Below are 17884 nucleotides of genomic sequence, written 5' to 3' on the forward strand. Positions count from 1 at the left end.
GATTTTATAAGAAATACGATTTCACAACTCTATACGGATGTAAGGGATCAAAGATAAAATTTTTAATCAATTAGGATTATCAAAAAATTATTACGATTAATGGAAGATCTAATGTGTTATTGTTTTTGTTTTTTATTATGATAGATGAATGATAAAATAATGATTTATAAAATAAAAAATAAATTTTATAATTAAATAATATATAAGAGATTAATTTGTAATTAAAATTAGATAAAGACTATTTTACAGTTATTAAAAAACTTAAAAGACATGTTTTGTTATGGGACCATTTAATGATCCAAATGTTCTGAACCCTCAAAAAGACGTTATTAAAAACCAATTTAACAGAAGCTTATCATCCTTTAGATAAGACATTAAACTTTAAAAAAGTTTGAAATTATTGAATATTGTACAAAAATAAAATTAAAAAAACTACATTTTACAAAATTTGACAATATAATAGGTAAACATTAAGTCAAGTCTAAATTACTAATAAATATAGGCATAAATTATTTATCTATTTATTTGTTTATATTTATAAATTAGTATATTCTATCACTTTTAGTGAGATAATTTAAATTTTATTTTTCTTAAATATTTCGATTGTGTTTAAAATAGAAATTGAAAGATAAAAAGAGAAGATAGAAACTAAATTAAGTTTATGTATTGTATTTAGTATAAAATGTATAAGACTGAATTATGTCTCAATATTCTATTTGATTTAAAATAAAAATAGAGATTAAAATTATTAAAATTACTAAAATACCCTTATTTATATTTTGATGTTAAAATAAAACCCTAACCCCCTCCTAGTATATGCGCGAACAGCGCCTGAGCAGTGAAGCCAACTTCCCTTCAATCCAGCCGCCGGCAGCATCACTAAGATCGACGTAGAAGACAATACCCTCGAACAAAACGCGTCACTATGTTTCCAACGCTTCTCAATCACACCGATAGAAATTTTCAAAGATCGTATTTTCGATGCCGTTTTTTTCCCCTACATTGGAGGTTGCTACTGTGAGATTAGTGGACCTTGGCTGATGATTTTTTCTCTATGTCTCTTTCTATGTTTTATTATGTGAAACACTCAGATACACAAATACAAACTTTACCCTTATCGTATTGAATTAATAATAATTCTTTCAAAAACAAATTTTTTTTTATCAAATTTTGAAAAATAAAAATTTAAGACAGACGAGCTCCAAAATATGTAAATAAAAATTAATCAAATGTGGGAAGAGCTCATGACAACTAGCCAGAATATTATTCATGAACAAATTTTTTTACTTCAAAAAAATCGATCCAAAAATGATGGATATTCAAAATTCATCCTCAATATCAAATTAGCACAAAATCCAGCAGTAATATCTAGACTTTAAAAGAAAAGAACAATGAGTTAAAATTTGTGACAAATAAAGTGGTAATAAAAAGGAACCACTATTTTCAGAGGAGAAAGAAAATAAGGTTAGAGTTTTACTCTTATTTGTTTGTAGAGGAGTAAAGTTAGAAATTAAAAAATATAACGAAAATAATTTAAAAATAAAATATTATTAAAATTTTAATTTTTAAAAATTTTAATGTTTTGTATCTTTATTTTTCAAATATATTAAAAAAATTAAAATTTTATAGTTCAAAAATAAAATTTTAATTTCAATCTTTAGTTACTAAATATAATATTAAAATTTAATTCCCAATTTCAATCTCAATATTAGTATCGCATACCAAAAGTAGCCGAATATCGCATCCATAAATTAGGAAGTACTTGTATTACAAAGAGATTGCATAATTTTGTAAATTCCGACAATTAATTAAATCATGAAAAACAATTTAAGTTGAAAGTTCAATGAAATGAACAGTGGCAATATTGAGAGAGAGAGAGAGAGAGAGAGAGCGGCAAAAGAAAAGATTGGAATTTTGGAATCAAAGAAAGAAAGAAGCAAAAGTGAGAAGAGGGCAATAATTGAAATTCAAAAATGGTAGGAAGAGGACAAGAATGGAAGTTGGTCAAAGCATGCGTCAATTTTCTTAAAGTGTCATTCAGGAAAAGGACTCAACAAGGACACAAAAATTAAAATAATCCCAAGACTGAAGTTGTTATGTCTTGATGATGATATAATAAATAAATAACTTTGACTAAAATTGTTCAATTCAAATTTCACTTTAATGTATTGTAATATTGTTAGTATAGAATGCTATTAAGATTATTTGACTTTAACTCAAAAAGTTATATAAAAAGAAAATATTTCTCTTTCTTTATTTTTAAGTGTACTTTTTTGCCAAAAATACATATTAAAAATCTAATGCACTTTTAATTAAAGTAAGTATATACGGTATAATTAGAGAAAAAATTAAAAATGAACATTTTTCAATCTAATTAAATGATAAATAATTTTATATAATTGTTTAAAAGTATAACATAAAAAAAATAATACTCACATGCAGTTATTTTTATATGGAAGTAATAGCTGATAATCGTTAAATAATAATTTAATGAAACATGTCAAATTATCTAACAATTTTTAAGTTTTAACTAATAATTTCACATAATAATAACTAATAATTTTTAGCTTGATTCCGGTGAATTGTGAGCAGAATTGGACATAACAGATGTATCATCTATTGGGGTGTAAGAAAATATTATTACTAGTCAGATATCTTGTCATTTTTCTAGAAACGAATTCAAAACTAGTCAAGACATAAAAATCAGTGATTGACAAGGTAAAAAAAAAAAGTTAAATGTGTGAAAAGTAAAGCCTCTAAATAAAATGTGTAAACTAGTTCTCATTAAATCTGTTTTTAATAACTTGCCTATTTACTATCTTAACTTGTACAAAATACTTAAAACAATAGCAAAAAAGTTGATTTCCTTAAAGAAACTATTCTTATAAAGTAAGAAGGATGAGAGGAACTAGATACTTCTAGTGAGATGGAAAATTGTTCAAGTCCCAAAAAGGACAAGTAGGTTAGGAGTTGGTGATGCGGTGATTTGGAATAGAACTCTCATGTTCAAGTGGTAGCGGAGATTTTTGAGAGAGAATTGCTCATTATGAAAAAAAAATTGTATGCTTCTGTAATAACATGAATCTTTTCAAGATGATTTGTGGTCAGTCGATACTTACAAAAGGTGGTCTGTAGAAGGATATTGTCAATTACAAATTAGAGAGTCGCAAGTGAGAGAGACGATGATTCGAGAATTGTCTATGGAACTAGGAGATTGTAGAATGATACGATTTTGGGAGAACAACTAATTATCGAGTGGTGTGCTAAAAGATACGTTTTTAAAACTTTTTTTGTCTCAAATGTAGAGAATCTGTTATAAGAGATTATGTATTCTAAGATGGGTTAGACTTTAGAGTGAATATGAAATTTTTAATTATAGAAAGAGTTATTTCAGTAGAAGTTAAAATTAATAAACCAATTTCATAAAGTTTTACAATCAGTTAAACTAACAATTGACAAAAAAAATATAAAAATTTGATAAAAAATATATTTATTCAACTAACTTTCTTACAAGCTCTTATAAGTGATTTGACGATGAATTTTGTAGGTATTAACAACAATGTCCGAAATAATTAGGAATTATTTTTTTATTATTTTTAGATTTATATGTTATTTTTTATTTTTTATTCCATTTTATTGTGTTAAATTTGTTTTATTTAAAAAAAAAAAAAATTTGTGTACGAGTTTTCACCTCTTAAACTTAGTCTCTATTAAAATATTTTTTTTATATTTTAATTTTTATCCATAACTTAAATGTTAAATTGTTAATTAAAATTTCCTAATAAAATATTAAAGCCACGGGTACTCTGTGTTCTTCATTACTCATGAGCTACTTTGCCACCACCAAAACAAAACAAAGCTCCACTTTCACTTCCTCTTTATCACTTTTATCTTCAGCTATCTCTTCCATTTCTGGGTATTTTCTTTTAATCTTCTTCTTTTATTTCTTTATTTTGTTAAATGTGATCACTTTTTTGTTTTTATTTTCCTTTTTTCAAAGTATGTAATGTAAGTGCATATGTTGTGTTTGTGGAAATGACTGAGCTTAATGTTGTTGTCACTGTTTTTTCAGCAATGAAGTTTGAACCTTTGAAGTGTTGATCTTCTCATTTCACAGAAAAAATGGAGAAGTATGAGATTCTTCAACAGATTGGCAAAGGTTCCTTTGGTTCTGCTCTTCTTGTTAGGCACAGACATGAAAACAGAAAGTAATGTTCATTACTATAACTGTGGTTCAACATATCTTTCTTTTTCTCTATCTTTGAAATAATTTTCAAGCTTCTTCTATAAAATGTGTATGAACTATGAACTAATGTGTAATGTTTGACTATAATGTGATATTTATAAATTAGTTTTAATTTATTTATATTTGTTTCCATTTAAGGTATGTACTCAAGAAGATCAAACTTGCTCGCCAAACTGACAGAACTCGTAGATCTGCTCATCAAGAGGTAACATTCTCATTTTTATTTCTATGGTTTATGGTTGGTTTTGCCACTTTTGTTTGTTTGTTTGTGGATTTTGAATTTGATGAATAGTTCATTTATGTTGTTTAGAATGATACATTTTTTACTTGTTGAGCTTTAAGATGAGTATTATTTATTTAATATCTCATTTGAAATTTTAATGTACCTTATCTGGTTTCCTTTTATATGTCGCTGTCGGTTTCTGGGGTTTAGGGTTTTCCTTTGATATCACATTTGAATTTTAATGTCATGTAGTCCCTTTGTTTTCTTTTATCTGTCATTGTTATTTTTTGGCACATCATTGGTATATTTGGATAAATTGATATAATGATGTTCTCAAAAATGACGCTGACGGTTAAAAGCGAGTAAAGAGTATATTGAGAGTGCAATTCTTTATATTTGTTGGTTTATAGTTGTGTTTTTAAAAGGTGAAAAGATATACTTATGTTGTTCCTCTTTTCGGGGTGTACTAATACTTTTTGTTGTTTCACTAATTATTAAATTGTGCATGCTTTGTTGATTTCTTCTTTTGCAGATGGAACTCATCTCTAAAGTTCGAAATCCATTTATTGTGGAATATAAAGATTCCTGGGTAGAAAAGGTCAGGCTTTTGTTATTATTTCTTTTTTAAAAAATAATTTTTGGAAAAGAAATTCAAATCTTTCTAAATTAGTTGTCTATTGTCTTTTTTGTTTATTTCACTTAAAAGAGTTCCAAGAATGTAAATTTTAACATAAAAAATTCAATGGTGGGGGTACTTATTTCGTTTCAAATGCTGATTTTATATCATACTAATGAGTAATGATGATTTTGTTAATTGAACTAAATTTTATAACACAGAATATAGTTATATAATTCTTGATTGATTTTATGCTTCTGAAATTGGCAAGTTGGCACCTTCACTTCCAGGGTTGCTTTGTATGTATCATCATCGGCTATTGTGAAGGCGGAGATATGTAAGTATTGGTTCATGTCAAATTCCTAAGGAACTATGAACATTTATGCAGACACTACATTTATCTTTCAATTGTTAATAATGCAGTCTTTCTTTGGTTTCTTTGTTGTGACAGGGCTGAAGCTATAAAAAAGTCTAATGGTATTCATTTTTCCGAAGAGGTTGGTCACTCGTTGTGACTTCTTTTACTTACAAGCCTGGTGAACGCTTCCTTCGTATGCAAATGACTTTTTGGAACTTAATTTTAACACATTCTTGTCAACTTTGGCATACAGAAGCTTTGTAAGTGGCTTGTTCAACTGTTGATGGCACTTGATTACTTGCATGCGAATCATATTCTGCACCGTGATGTCAAGGTGAATGATGAATCCTATAATTTCAGTCACGCTGCTAGTTATATGAAATCATTGAGCAACCATGATGATCTTTTTCTCCACATCTGTTGCAGTGTTCAAATATATTCTTGACAAAAGATCAAGATATACGTCTAGGTAATTGATTTCTTCATTCTTTTGACTTCACATGGCATTTAGTCTCGACATCTCTAACTCCGAGCCTTCTTCTGGTATATCTGTTGAGAATATTGATCAGAGAATAATGAGGACTAAGAGAAAAGTATAAACCGAAATTTCCCTAAAAGGCAGAAAATGTTCTGTCATGCATTTGGTGTTAAACCTTATAAAAGTAACAAACTTTTTAACTATCTACTAATCGACTAATATCTCTACTAATGTCCTATCTTATGTTATGTGTGCTGGATGCAGGTGACTTTGGTCTTGCTAAAATGTTGACATGTGATGATCTTGCTTCCTCGGTGAGTGTTACAACCAAGCCATTCTTTTTGTTCACTAGTTTGGTGTATACTTTGATCTTTTTTTTTTCTTTTTTTAAAAAAAGGGGATCTCATTACTGTTCTTGCACTACAATTAGGTTGTCGGGACTCCAAGTTATATGTGTCCGGAGCTTCTTGCTGATATACCTTATGGCTCTAAGTCAGATATCTGGTCTTTAGGTAACATACATTTGTTTTATTCTCATGAGAGATCACATAGACTTATTTACTCTTTTATTCACTTCTTTCTGCATTTCTTTTTCAATTGAAATTGACATTGGTGATAACTTATATTTTTCAGGATGCTGTGTTTATGAAATGGCTGCACATAAGCCAGCTTTCAAAGCTCTTGTAAGTAACTATCTGATCCTGGTAGATATTCACTCTTTTATTCCTCTTCTAACAGAACATTACTCAAATTTGTTTATCCTAAGAAGGGAAATTTGGTGGGGGGTATAGTAACTAATTTGAAGAGTAAACCCTCTATCAGATTCTTGGTAGAAAATATGGAGGACAAAGTCGTCACTCGGGATTTAAAATGACAAGTTTGTCCCCTCACCATTTGAAAATCATGACAAAATGGTGAGAGGCAAATTGATTGTTAAGAAAATGGTGTGGGGGGATTTGTCATTTTTAAAACCTAGGACTATTTTGTCCTCCATGTTTTTTGTTATGGACGAAACTGAGGATTTACTCTAATTTGCAAATCATCAAATATTGTGTTGTTTCATAAATTAATGTCATGTTATGTCTGGGAATTTTCATTTTGGTAATCATCTTGCTCATTCAAGAAGGTAATTTTCATTTATGATATTTGGACCATAAAATAGTTCACTATAATATTTTTTATTTTTTATTTTTGTCTTGTATCTGAGCAGGATATGCAAACATTGATTAATAAAATAAACAAGTCTTTAGTGGCTCCACTACCAACCATGTATTCCAGTCCATTGTGAGATCTCTATTTCCTAAAATATCTAAGCTCTTTATGCACACTATATTTCTTTTACTTGTGTTCTATTTAACTATTATGCTTTTGTATTTTCTTTTGCTGATATCCTATAATCAAACTTCAAGCTGTTGTGGATTTTCTAATTTGTATAAAGCATGTCTACAGCATTCAATTTATTTGATTTTACCTTTCATTAAAAATTAACTGATGATATGGAATTTACTTTGCCATTATACATTTTGGAATGTTATGTTTAGTTTAGTTTCAAGCAATCTTATTTTGTTGAATTCTTGATGAACTTCAAGAGCTAGGTAGATGCATAGAATTGACTTGCATTTTGCTTTTAATCTTGTAATTTACAATCATTATTTGCCACTTGTTTTGTTTACATGATTTGAGTAACTTACAATGACAATTTATATTTCTTCTTCAAGTCGAGGGCTTGTCAAGAGTATGCTGCGGAAAAATCCAGAGCTTAGGCCAAGTGTATGTTTACTGCCTTGACTTCTTAACTGTTACTTTTCATCTTTTAAACTTTGTATTAACTGATGAAAACTGAAAAGTTGAAAATCAAAATATACCCTTGCTTTTGTTTCTCTTATAAGCTGATTGTTTTCCTCCTCATCACCTTTTTTTGACATCAGCTATCAACATCACTTGAATTCTCACATTCGTTTTATAAAGCTTAGAAAAGGATTTTACATGATAATTTGAGGTTTTAATGCTAAATATTCAGGTTTAAAAGATGTCCTACATACATTTCATGAAATGCACTGCTATATTTTGTGATGTTGTTCATTCCTTGTTTATGCACATTCTACTTAGTTGACTACTTAATTTTATTTGATGTAATTCAAGGTTAAATTTCTCTCATCCCTATAGTTTCGTTCAATTTTTTTGTTAGGTCCTATAATTTGGAAGTTTGTAATCAAGTTTCTAAATTGTATAAAAATTTTTATATTGATTTTTGTAATTTTAACATTTCTAGTTGAGTCCCTAAAGTAGTATAATTTACACATTTTTTCTAAATACAAACTGAGTTAAGTTATAGGGACTTTTAGAGTAATTAAACCTATATTTGATACAAATTAACTGTAGTTTATTTTATCAGGCTGCAGAGTTACTAAATCATCCACATCTTCAGCCTTATATTCATAAAATTCACCTGAAACTCAATACCCCAAGAAGAAGTACTTTTCCCTTCCAGTGGCATGATTCGAGTTACTTAAGGAGAAACCGCTTTTTCGAGCCAGAATCTGTTTCTACTATTTCAGACAGACACAAAAGATTATCCTTTAGCAATGACAGAGCTTTGAATCCTAGTATTTCTGGAACTGAAGTAGGTTCTCTCTGTTCTGCTCAAAGAGCACAAGGATCCTTCACTTATTCAAAAGAGAGATTGTATGATCTTTCTATTGGTTGTGTCCGGGAAGAGTTGAATGCTAACAAGTCGAAAGCAGCAAAGTTCTCTGCTTTCGACAGGACACCAAGATCGCAAGCAGGGAAGATTTCCACCCCGAGACGGCCGATAATACCATCAATATCACATACTAGCTCCAAGCGTGATTCAGTAAGTTCAAAAGCATTCTTACAATTTATAGAACCAAATTGAACCTTGACTCTATTTGTTCTCCATGCTTTTTAATTTAATCTGAACACTTATATCCAAGTCATATTATCAGGTGAAAAATTCTATCATCTTTTGATTTAATGTTAATGTCTTGTAGAGCTAATTTGCCGTTTGCTATTGATATCAGCTACCAGCATCTCCGGCCGCAAAGTTCGCCCCACCAACTCGACGAGCATCTCTTCCACTTCTTACACCTTCAACTGGAGTCATGGCAACAGCTACCCCTTACAGAGCCAGCATTGGCCTTCTAAGAAGCCTGGACTCACCAGATATTTCTGTCAATGCACCACGAATCGACAAGATGGCAGAGTTCCCTCTAGCATCCTGCGAGGGCAATCATTTCTTCCCTGTTCGTGGCACCTCATCAACGTCGGCTCATTGCTCATCTAGCTCCCCCGGTAGCGCCGAATGCTCATTCACAAAAGACAAGTGTACAGTCCAAGTTGTGGACAAGGCCAGTGTCCCTACTATTACCACTGGTGTTAATAGCACTCCAGCTCCGGTCTCTCACGGCAGCGAATGCTCTGAGCCTGGGGCAACCATTGTTTCAAGCCATTCCTCGGCTGACTCTCGTCAGCGCAGGTTCGACACCTCGTCGTACCAGCAGCGCGCGGAGGCGTTGGAAGGGTTGCTGGAGTTCAGTGCAAGGCTCCTACAGCAACAGAGGTTTGAAGAGCTTGGTGTGTTGTTGAAACCATTTGGACCTGAGAAGGTTTCACCAAGGGAAACAGCTATTTGGTTGACTAAGAGCTTCAAAGAAACTGCGGCATAAGGTTTCTTTTCTAATGCAAACTCTTATGATAATTAACCAGGGACAGTATATATTAATTAATGTAGTTCTACTTAATGACATTAGAGTTAATGGTAAGATTAGATCCTAGATCCTAATCATATATATAAGTGTAGGCACTTTCTTAGATGTAATCACTTTTATTTGGTTATTTTGCAGTAGTAGTTTGAACTTTGAAGGTGATGATTATCTCAATCTCACCAATAGATCAAGTTAACATGTTCACTTTTTCTACCTGTGAAAGAAAAAAGTCACTATTTTTATGCTTGATCTCCATGCAAATAAAACAATACAACTTTTACGTACACAAAAAATAGGCGTGACGTGTGTGTAACACCCAAAAGCACCTCTAAGAATTTCTTAAAATCTATACCTCTATAATACCTATAATAAAGTGAGTATTTTAATTATGGGAGGTGAAGTAGAGACCCATGATAGAATTAAATGCATTAAATTGTTGAAAATCGTTAGTAGTTATTAAGAAAATGTTTCGCATTAAATTGCATTATAATTTGATAAAGTATAGAGATTCAGAGACAGGATTTGTCATCTAGCACTGTTGAAACAAAGGATACCAGACCAAAGAGGGAAACAGAAACATCAACAACAAAGTTTATGAAATTGATTAAATGAATGACGTTACTACATCCTATCATATATAAAAATCTCACCGTTTTATGAGTCTTTTTAAGTCTTCTTTTTGTCTATAATCACTTGTTCGTCGCATCTGTTTATTATTCTCACCTCTAACTATTTGTCCATCTTTCATTTAATTCATTATTTTCATAGAATATTCTAGTAGCCTTTTTTCTATTTCTACAAACCACTTTTATTATTTTTTAAGAATGGGTGTTATTTTAATTTTCTTTTTCATATCTTCATTTTTTAATCTACTGATACACATACCACTTGTTTCGAAGATTATTTGAAACGATGATTTAGGCTTAAATGTGAGGTCTACACTTTTTGTGAGGTAGCATCCGACTTATTCTTGCGCTGAAATGCCACCATCTAAGTTTCTCGTGAGGTGGGAAGGAGTTATACTTACAAGAAACTATAATATTTAAGTTAGCAAGGATTTTAGGCAAGCTTTTAGTAGTATTAGAACGTGAATATACCTGAGAAATGTCAATATATTTATAGTAGAATTGATAACCACCTTTTTAAATTAGTTTTACCTTTATTGATAGATGACCGTTCCCTTTATCTTAAAAATTTATTTGAATTTATTTTTTAAGTGAGATAGAGATAGTAGTACATAGTAGCATTTTTTTCTATTTCTACAAACCACTTTCATTATTTTTTAACAATGGGTGTCTTTCTAATTTTCTCTCTCATATCCTTATATCTTAATCTATTGATGCACATACTATTCATTTACGAAAATTAAGGTAGAGAAATCGAGATTTTAGTTAAATTGAAAAAGTAAATTAAGTATGTAAAGTATAAAATCACAAAAATTATCATATCTATTATAATTTTTTTTTAGTTAATAGATTGGACAACCCCCAATTCTAGCTTACACACTCACACACACAAAATTCCTCCAATGCTCCTGTTCTATACAATATAAACTTACTCTTAAGATTTAAATGGGCTTTTTTGAAAAAGAACAAAAAGAGCGAGAGACCAGACATAGTGCTTAAATAGGAGACAAAGAATTGAAGGCCCAATCAGAGAAACACAAAATCCACCTTGGAGCCCAGCCCATTACTTAGAGGCCCAAACCTTGGATCACGTGAGAGTGTTCCTCTGGTATCACTCTCTGCAACTGTTTCAAACAGAAACAGGACACGGCAATGGAAGAAGAAGAAGCAGCAGCAGAAATCCTACAACTTCACGAGCTTCACCATTCCGACCTCATTCTCTTATCTTCTTCAAATCCAACTTCAAATAATGCCTCTTCTTCATTCGATGAGGACCTTCTTCGCAAAACGAGCTCAGTAATGGAAGCCCTAGGGCCCATGGGCCCAGGCCTGTTGGCCGTTACGGGCGTCCCCAACGCCTCCGAGCTCCGCTCCGAACTTCTCCGTCTTGCTCCCAAGCTCGCCCTTCTCCACCGCGACACACGTAAACGTGTTCTCAAGGTGCTGAAAATGTTTATTTTTAATTTCAAGTAGAAACAAATCTAAATCAATTTCTATAATAAATAACCTTGCACTGAAGGATGATTCAGAAAAATGCAGTGCCATATGTTGATTGAGTTTGGAAAAATCGAAATGTTCATTAATTAGTGGGCTTTTTTTAGTTTTTGCATGTATAAAATAAATTAAATTGCATATATGGGTCCTTTTTTTGTTACTAAGTAAATCGCGGGAGGTAGACGCGTTTTAATGTGTGTCCAATAAAGTCAGCCACCTGTAACGATTCTAGCTCAAATTTGTTATGCTCATTTACACGTAAATCGAAGCATGTTACCCCGATTTATTGAACAAATGGAAATATCTAAAGGAATGCCACAATTCTCTCACATCATAAAGAGGGACTGCAACATATTTTGAAGGTCACTATCAATTATCAAAACCCTCGGTCAGCCGCTATTGAAGAAGAGAGACCACCATTGTGGAGAAGAAGAGTGGAAATTGGAGGGAGAGAAGAGAAGAATCGCTGCTGTTGAAAGGAAAAGGGTGTTGGTTCTCGCAGAAAAGAAGTCAAAACAGTCAGAAAATGGACGAAGCAGATCAGTTATATCGACTAAACGGCATTGCTCATATTGCAGGATACATTGACAAAGAGGTTTGTTGAAGTTTTTGCTTTAGTTACGTAATTTTAGCATTTTGTTTTCTAATTTCAGCATTAGAATATATTGTACTGAAACAGGATAAATGTAGGTTTTTAGTAGAAGATTTGTTGACTAATTTAGAATCTCTAATTAGGATTTTGTGTGAATGTTAAATTGTTGGATTCTAGCAGTAGAGAAACTGAAACTCTTTTTAGTGGCAGGATGCATTTACGAAGAGGTTGCTCGAATTTGTTGTTCATTTTTAAGTGATTTTTGCAGATTCATTTGTGTAGTTAAATTTATCGTCTATGTTAGTTGATTCTATATATTATATTGAAATAGGATGAAGTAGGTTTTTGGTAAATTATTGTTGGTCAATAATTACTCTTGCTAGTTTAAATAAATTTGTTCAAATAATCATGAGTGTATTACGGTGATTGTCGAGTTCCAATTTGTTTTTGTTTTTTCTCAGCCAACCCGTTGCATTTCAAGTGTTCGTCGGCAGCAAAATATGAAATTGCATGATCGTGTCATCCCCTACCTGAAAGTTGCTGGTCTAGAGCAGGTGGCAAGGCTTAATGCACATTGGTTTAAGCTTGATGAGCCTCTCATTAGTGCATTTGTTGAACGTTGGCGTCCGGAGACGCACACATTTCATATGCCGTTTGGTGAGTGTACGGTCACTTTACAGGACGTTTCATACCAGCTCGGTCTTCCGATTGATGGCGAGGCAGTCAGTGGATGCCTTTCTGATTTTGAGCAGCTTATGGAGGGTGGGAAACCAGCATGGACTTGGTTCCAGGAGCTGTTTGGTGAGCTTCCTCCTGCCAAGTGTATCAATAAGTTTACTGTGACATACAAGTGGTTCCAAACGAGGTTTGAGGTGCTTCCAGATAATGCGTCGGAGGATACGGTTAGGATGTATGCTCGGGCCTATATTATGGTGCTACTGTCATCCCAGCTGTTTGGAGACAAATCTGGGACTCGAGTTCACATCCGGTGGTTGCCTTTCGTTGCTCGCTTAGAGGAGTTGGGCCGATATAGTTGGGGATCATCTACATTAGCTTGGTTGTACCGTTGCTTGTGCCGTGTTGCTAACCGCAATGTGGTTAAGCTCGCTGGTCCATTAACATTGCTCCAATCTTGGATTTTCTGGCGTTTCCCCACATTGCGGCCTCATGGGTTCAACACGTTCACTTGGCCATTGGCGTCAAGGTAATAATGATTAAATACTATTTGTATTTTGTTTTGTTGTTTCCTCTTATGCTTTGTTACAGTATTTTAAATGCCTATTGAGTTGCATTTTTAGGTGGGCGAAGTATATTCCTTCACTTGATCAGAGAGCCCCTCGAGTGTTGCAGTTGAGGCTCAAGCTCGATAAGTTGAGACCCGATGATGTAAGTGGATGTTAGGTTTTAAGTTATTACCTCAGATTTTATTCCCTAAATATTATAGTAAGTTACTTAAGTTGACATGATAAACCTTTTTCCAGTTTCTGTGGATGCCATATGCTGTGCCTGATGTACTTGAGATTGCGGCGGTGGATGCCCTGGACCAGAGACACCAGGTTTTATGGAGGTCGACGACATCTTTGATATACTTTGCCGTTATTGAGTGGCATCAAGTGGATCGGGTCTTGCCACAGCTCGGTGGGGTCCAACATCGGCCACACAAGGCCCTTGACATAGATTCTCTTATGGCAAAGGATGGTAGAGGAGGAGACCGCTGGTTCCCCAATGTCTTTGCCACCTGGCACCAACATTGGAACAATAGGTTTGATAATGTGCTCCGTTTTCAAATTGTTCCTAACCCAGGCCCATCAGTAGATTACCTCAATTGGTGGTTCAGGATAGCTCGGAGGTTCCTTTCACCAGAACACTTACTTGTAGATCCTAGGGTAGCTGGGATTCCTCAGGATGCAAGACCAAGAGACGAGAGGGCTGCCCCCGCGATGGTGGAGGCCCCGGATGTCCCCGATAGGCGTAGCATTGAGCGTCGTGCACGTGTTGGCACTCGTACATCTCAGCGCAACTATGGTGGACGACAACCTCGAAGAGGGAGAGGAGGCGGCAGAGTTGGGAGAGGAGGTGAGCTAGGCAGCGATGAAGGCAGAGGTGATGGAGGAGGAGGGGGAAGTGGTTCTGGAGGTAGCTATATGCTGGGTTCGAGTTGCCGGGATCCCGTGTGTAGTGATTGACTCACAAACTTTTGCTCAGGAATGCCAATTATTCGTAGATGTAGCACATCCGTCAAAGGGATTGATGGTTCCACTAAGACAGCTATTGGACCTTGCTACAAAAAGTTCCCTCTCTAGTTTCCTTAATTTTACTTTTGTGGTGAATCGCAGCAAAAAAGAACTCAAACATTATGATTTAAGTTTACTTCTAAGTGTGTCTAGGTCAATTAAGGTTATTCTGCAATAGTATGCGACTTCTCTTTTTTATATTGAGAGTGAAAAATCGTTTCTGGCAATTGGGGTTAATAGTTCGTTCAGTAATTGCCACATGTTGTTGGGTTTACAGAAAAAAGCTAGGAATCCTTTTACCTGTGTCGATTTATTAAAGCAATTTGTTTATTGTTGGGTCATGTGTTTATCTTAAAATCTATAAACCCTCTTGCCTGTAGCCATTTATGTGTAACAGGATGGTAAGGTTTATTAAGACTCATGGCAGGCCTTCAAGTATCACAGGTTTGTTCAACAATCGCTATTATGGAGTAAAATGGGCATCAAATTTTGAGCTGGAATCTCTACAGGTTATTGGATTTATTGAACAATGCTAAAACTCCACCTGTAGCAATTTTCATAATAATAATAATAAAAGTCATATACGTATGTGTTTTCTGATTAGAAGAATCTATTTAGTGGGTATTTAATTTATTTTATTTATGTAAAAATTACTTGGGGAAAATGAAAGCTACTAAGTTTTTCATTATGCATAAATTTAGATTGAGAATTTTTACTCTGATAATTGCTAAATCGAAGTCTTGATATATTTTGAACTGTGATGATTTGAAGGAAAAAAGAATGCAATTGTTATATAGTTTGATTAATGTCATTATTGCGTCTATGGCTTGTGAAATTTGTTTAGGTAATATCGAAAAATTTTCAATATGCATAAATCTGAATGGAGTTTAGGCTTACAATTAGCTTATTCATATTTTGTGAGTGTGCTCATTGTGATTGCATTGCATGCTTTTTTTAGGAACACAACTTGGGCAGTGATGTTCCTTTGAGAAATCCAGATAGGAGTGTGTCCTCCTTTGCTATGAATCTCAAATATGCCAAAGCTCCGGGAGCATTGACCACGACTGATCAATTACATTCCGAAGCGTATCCTCAAGATGTCGAGGAAGCATCTGCAGAATGTAATGATATGGAGTTTAAGAATCTAGGGAGTACTTTCAAAGAGTTAGGGCTTTGCATGATGGAGGTGGGACTTTGCCTTGCTCGAATATGTGATAAGGCTATCGGGAGCAATGAGTTGGAGCAGAGCCTCTTGGAATCCTGTGCAGCGAAGGGGCGGCTTATACATTACCATTCGCGTTTGGACAGCTTCCTCCTGAAAGAAGTTGAGAAGACCGGCGCGGCAGGTAAAAGAAAAGCTAAAAATAACAAGAGGGACCCGGGTAGCTGCGTTATGAATGTGCAGAAATCATTACAAGGATCATCAGAGTCGAATTCAATTGCTCGCGATGATCATAATTCATGTGGAATTCATTCAAATTTGTGGCAGCAGTGGCATTATGATTATGGTATATTCACTGTTCTGACAGCTCCTTTCTTTCTTTGGGCATCATATTCGGATCCAGCCAAAACAGAACATGTATTTACTGATTCATGTTTTGATGAATGTCCATCGCCAACCGGGCATAGCTGCTTGCAAATTTATGATCCAAATAAGAAGAGGATCTTCATGGTGAAGGCCCCTCCTGACAGTTTCATTATTCAGGTCGGGGAATCTGCCGATATAATCTCTAAGGGGAAGCTTCGCGCAACCTTGCATGCCGTTCATAGGCCTGTGAAGTTTAACAATTTGAGCAGGGAAACTTTTGTTGTGTTTCTGCAGCCTGCATGGACCAAAACATTATCTACTGCAGATTATTCTCATGCAAAGTTGATGAAGGAATATAATGATGATGAACAGGTTGGGGAGGATAGATATAAACAACTGAGCTGCGAATTTCAGAAAATCGTCCCCCCACTTTCATCGAGGTTGAAGGATGGAATGACTTTTGCTGAGTTCTCGCGCGAAACAACAAAGCAGTATTATGGTGGTAGTGGTTTGCAATCAAACAAATGATGGTTTCTGGTTTGTCTTGTTTCAATATTGTATACCATCTGAAAGAAGTTGATAGATTTTGGGGAAGTTAACCTTTTATTCTTCATGAATTTCAGTAATTTTTTTCAAAAGAATTTTCACAAATTTGCAGAGTTAAACAATAGAGGACTGAATATCATTTAAGAGAATGGCATGAAATTGGGGAGTTGCATAGCTTAACACATATAAAACTATATTTCTGTTAATTTTTGTATGGATCTCTAGAAGAATAATTTCTTCTTTTACAGAAATCAGCATAAGAATGACCTTATCCTGCAAGTAAATTAATGGTTTATTTTCTTGAATTTCTAATATATTTGCATTGCAAGGTTCTAGCCCATTCTCTATTTCTCTTGAATTGACTCCAAAGCTTAAGCTTAATAAAAGTCCTACTTATATAAACAAAGCATGCAACAACCCATTAGTGAGCAACAACCCATTAGTGAGCGATAAAATCTTAAATGAAATTTAGTATTGCGGCGGATTAGTCCTTGTCTCCTTGGCATGGTAAGTTGGAAAATACTGTAGGAATTAAAAAAGAATATAAATATAAGAGTATCCTAAATTGGAGCTACATAGCCCATTTAGTCACATTACTATCTCCTAATTGGCTATATTTTATCCTTCTCCTTGGACACAAGTTTGTTTTTGCCATTGGCATAGAAATGAACACTAATAATGCTATCATATGTCATGTATTAGGGTGATTTAATGGCCTAAATAACATAACTTTACATTAATAACTTCTATTAAATTTATACTATTTATCAAAGTTTGGAAGATTAGACTAGTAATTGAATAAGTAAAACTGGAGTTTCAAAATTTAAAAATTCAACTAAAGTTTTATTAGAGTTGAACGGTATAAAATAAAATAATATATTATATATTCTCATAATTTTTTTTAAATTAATTTTTAGCTGTTTTTCCATAATAAAAAATTTCTGTTCAACTAATTCATTAGTTTTTGACCAATTTTTTAATTGGTTTTTTAATCTGAACCAAATCAACCAGATGATTAATCCGGTTCAATTTGATTTTCAGAACAATCCTATTTATTTAATAATTGAAAATAAATGTGCATGTATATGCTGTGTATGCGTGGAGGGGCCATCTTCACCTTTGGTAAATGAAGAAGACAAAGAGAGATACGTTTGAGTTGAAAAGAAAAAGGAAGGGTAAAAATAAACTTAAAAAGAAAAAAAGAGAAGAAAAAGAAAA

General features: G+C 33.4%; 2 protein-coding genes across 6 annotated transcripts; both read left to right on the forward strand.

Annotated features, from left to right (window-relative positions):
* The first annotated feature begins 3838 nt into the window (after nucleotides 1-3838).
* On the forward strand, nucleotides 3839-9833 carry LOC130961012 (serine/threonine-protein kinase Nek4-like). Its single transcript, XM_057886613.1, has 15 exons — nucleotides 3839-3916; nucleotides 4073-4208; nucleotides 4385-4451; nucleotides 5002-5067; nucleotides 5376-5422; nucleotides 5537-5582; nucleotides 5697-5777; nucleotides 5870-5912; nucleotides 6186-6235; nucleotides 6352-6433; nucleotides 6555-6604; nucleotides 7132-7205; nucleotides 7640-7691; nucleotides 8317-8775; nucleotides 8963-9833. Exons 2-15 carry the CDS (start codon nucleotides 4123-4125, stop codon nucleotides 9605-9607), a joined length of 1848 nt encoding a protein of 615 aa, XP_057742596.1. The 5' UTR covers nucleotides 3839-3916; nucleotides 4073-4122; the 3' UTR covers nucleotides 9608-9833.
* Nucleotides 9834-11377: 1544 nt separating this feature from the next.
* Nucleotides 11378-16934, forward strand: LOC130961013 (uncharacterized). 5 transcript variants are annotated; one of them, XR_009079334.1, is made up of 6 exons: nucleotides 11493-11712; nucleotides 12129-12361; nucleotides 12820-13562; nucleotides 13657-13744; nucleotides 13840-15101; nucleotides 15551-15662. XR_009079334.1 is itself a non-coding variant. In XM_057886615.1 (3 exons), the coding sequence occupies exons 1-3, from the start codon at nucleotides 11425-11427 to the stop codon at nucleotides 16646-16648; spliced, it is 1515 nt and encodes a 504-aa protein (XP_057742598.1). In that variant the 5' UTR covers nucleotides 11378-11424; the 3' UTR covers nucleotides 16649-16934. The 5 variants fall into 5 exon arrangements, 2 of the variants coding, with proteins under 2 accessions (XP_057742598.1, XP_057742599.1); XR_009079333.1 differs by having other exon boundaries at nucleotides 11498-11712; nucleotides 12106-12361; XR_009079332.1 differs by having other exon boundaries at nucleotides 11521-11712; nucleotides 12077-12361.
* Nucleotides 16935-17884: the final 950 nt, after the last annotated feature.

This window comes from Arachis stenosperma, chromosome 2 (genome assembly GCF_014773155.1).
Source record: "Arachis stenosperma cultivar V10309 chromosome 2, arast.V10309.gnm1.PFL2, whole genome shotgun sequence".
In the NCBI taxonomy this organism is placed as follows: Eukaryota; Viridiplantae; Streptophyta; class Magnoliopsida; order Fabales; family Fabaceae; genus Arachis; species Arachis stenosperma.

Excerpts from the sequence above, each read along its gene's own strand:
- LOC130961012 (XM_057886613.1), top strand. The coding sequence starts at position 4,123 with ATGGAGAAGTATGAGATTCTTCAACAGATTGGCAAAGGTTCCTTTGGT. Across the intron at positions 5,423-5,536 it reads TATTGTGAAGGCGGAGATAT|GGCTGAAGCTATAAAAAAGT; the intron begins GTAAGTATTGGT and ends TTGTTGTGACAG. Across the intron at positions 7,692-8,316 it reads ATCCAGAGCTTAGGCCAAGT|GCTGCAGAGTTACTAAATCA; the intron begins GTATGTTTACTG and ends TTATTTTATCAG.
- LOC130961013 (XM_057886615.1), top strand. The coding sequence starts at position 11,425 with ATGGAAGAAGAAGAAGCAGCAGCAGAAATCCTACAACTTCACGAGCTT. Across the intron at positions 11,713-14,972 it reads CACGTAAACGTGTTCTCAAG|CCATTTATGTGTAACAGGAT; the intron begins GTGCTGAAAATG and ends TCTTGCCTGTAG. Across the intron at positions 15,102-15,550 it reads TTGAGCTGGAATCTCTACAG|GAACACAACTTGGGCAGTGA; the intron begins GTTATTGGATTT and ends TGCTTTTTTTAG.